Source organism: Eulemur rufifrons, chromosome 6 (genome assembly GCF_041146395.1).
Source record: "Eulemur rufifrons isolate Redbay chromosome 6, OSU_ERuf_1, whole genome shotgun sequence".
Classification (NCBI taxonomy): domain Eukaryota; kingdom Metazoa; phylum Chordata; class Mammalia; order Primates; family Lemuridae; genus Eulemur; species Eulemur rufifrons.
Genome location: NC_090988.1, coordinates 11,463,194 through 11,464,847, shown reverse-complemented (window position 1 = coordinate 11,464,847; position 1,654 = coordinate 11,463,194). Strand labels below are relative to the sequence as shown.

At 42.1% G+C, this 1,654-nt stretch overlaps 1 protein-coding gene across 1 annotated transcript; it reads right to left on the bottom strand.

The window, feature by feature from the left end:
* Nucleotides 1–697: 697 nt before the first annotated feature.
* On the bottom strand, nt 698–1,654 carry LOC138383714 (olfactory receptor 8C8-like). Its single transcript, XM_069468755.1, has one exon. It carries the CDS (start codon nt 1,628–1,630, stop codon nt 698–700), a length of 933 nt encoding a protein of 310 aa, XP_069324856.1. The 5' UTR covers nt 1,631–1,654.

Genomic DNA, 1,654 nt, shown 5'->3' with positions numbered 1-1,654 from the left:
ATTATGACAAAATGTAAGTAGACCAATGCATTATCATTATTGGTGAGCAGAGTGATGAGCCTAGTCCATCCACAAACATCTGTAAAAATAAAACCTCAGTCCAATAAGGTATACAGCTCAATTACAGATATGAGGTTAAAAATCCATAATAAGAAGCATCACTAAAATAACCATGAAACATTCATAATTTTACAACTTTACTCATGTCCACACAATTTTTGTCATCCCTTCTCTGCTTTAAAGCAGTAATAAATAAGTAATAAAACCCTTGAAAACAAGAAAGGGCTCTATGCAATTGCTTCAGAGAAAGCAAAAAGGAAATAATCTTGTCAGACAGCATCCAACCCTGTGGCTTATCTTGGATGGGAAAAACACATAAGAAAAAATAAGAGGTAGTATTATCCTTACATCGGAAAGGCTATCAACTCAGGATCTCCATCTGGTAAGGGGAATAAGTATCTGGTACAGGCCACCATGGGACTGAGATGACTCTCGAGTCCAAAAACAGGCCCACATGGTTACATTGCATGTTGAAAGATAGGGAGATATTAAAGTAGAAATCTAGCGAAAAATACTTTAGAAAGAAAGATGAAGAGAAGGAAAAGAAGAAAAAGAGTCATAGGGTGAGAAGGAGTAAGAAGAGGACAGAAAGGCCCAGCAATGCAGACAGGGACAAAGGCTGCACCACTGGCTCTGCTCAGTTTCTCATTTTCTTCAGGGTTTTCTTCAGAGCAACTTTGACATCCTTGTTCCTCAGGCTATAAATGAGAGGGTTCAACATGGGAAGCACATTGGTGTAAAACACTGAAAAAAATTTCCCCTGGCCCACAGACCCAGCGGATGATGGCTTAACATGAGTGAGAAGCCCAAAGCCATAAAAGAGCCCAACAGTTACTATGTGAGAACCACAGGTGCTGAAGGCTTTGGACCAACCCTTAGCTGAGGACATGTGAAGGATATTGAAAAGAATCAAAGCATAAGAAATGATGATAATGAGGCTAGATACTATGACAACTGTGCCCCCAATAACAGAACTCACCAGCTCATTGGCATAGGTGCTGCTGCAGGAGAGCTGGAGGAGGGGGAAGATGTCACACATGTAATGGTTGATGATGTTGCAATCACAAAAGGTGAGCCTGATCATACATCCTGTGTGCACCATGGCACCAGCAAACCCCATCAGGTATGAGCCAAACATCAGCAGAGAACAGCTCTGAGGGGACATGGCCACCGTGTACAGCAGGGGCTCACAGATGGCCACATAGCGATCATAGGCCATGGCTGTCAGCACGAGGCACTCAGAGTGTACAAAAAAGCAGAAGAAAAATAGCTGAGTCATGCATCCTGTAAAGGAGATGATGTTTCTCTCTGAAATAAAGCTAGTCAGCATTTTAGGAGTAAGGACAAATGAATAACAGAGATCAATGAAGGCCAGATTGAAGATGAAAAAGTACATGGGGGTGTGAAGGTGTGAATTAAGGCAAATTAGATTAATTAAGCTCAAGTTTCCCACCACAGTGACCATGTAGTTCACCCAGAGCAGAAAAAACAGGGGCAGTTGGAGCTCAGGTTGGTCTGTTAATCCCATGAGAATAAATTGCGATACTGAAGAGTCATTTTCCACAGCCATTCACTCCACAGGTGTGATCTGCAG

Excerpts from the sequence above, each read along its gene's own strand:
- LOC138383714 (XM_069468755.1), bottom strand. The coding sequence starts at position 1,630 with ATGGCTGTGGAAAATGACTCTTCAGTATCGCAATTTATTCTCATGGGA.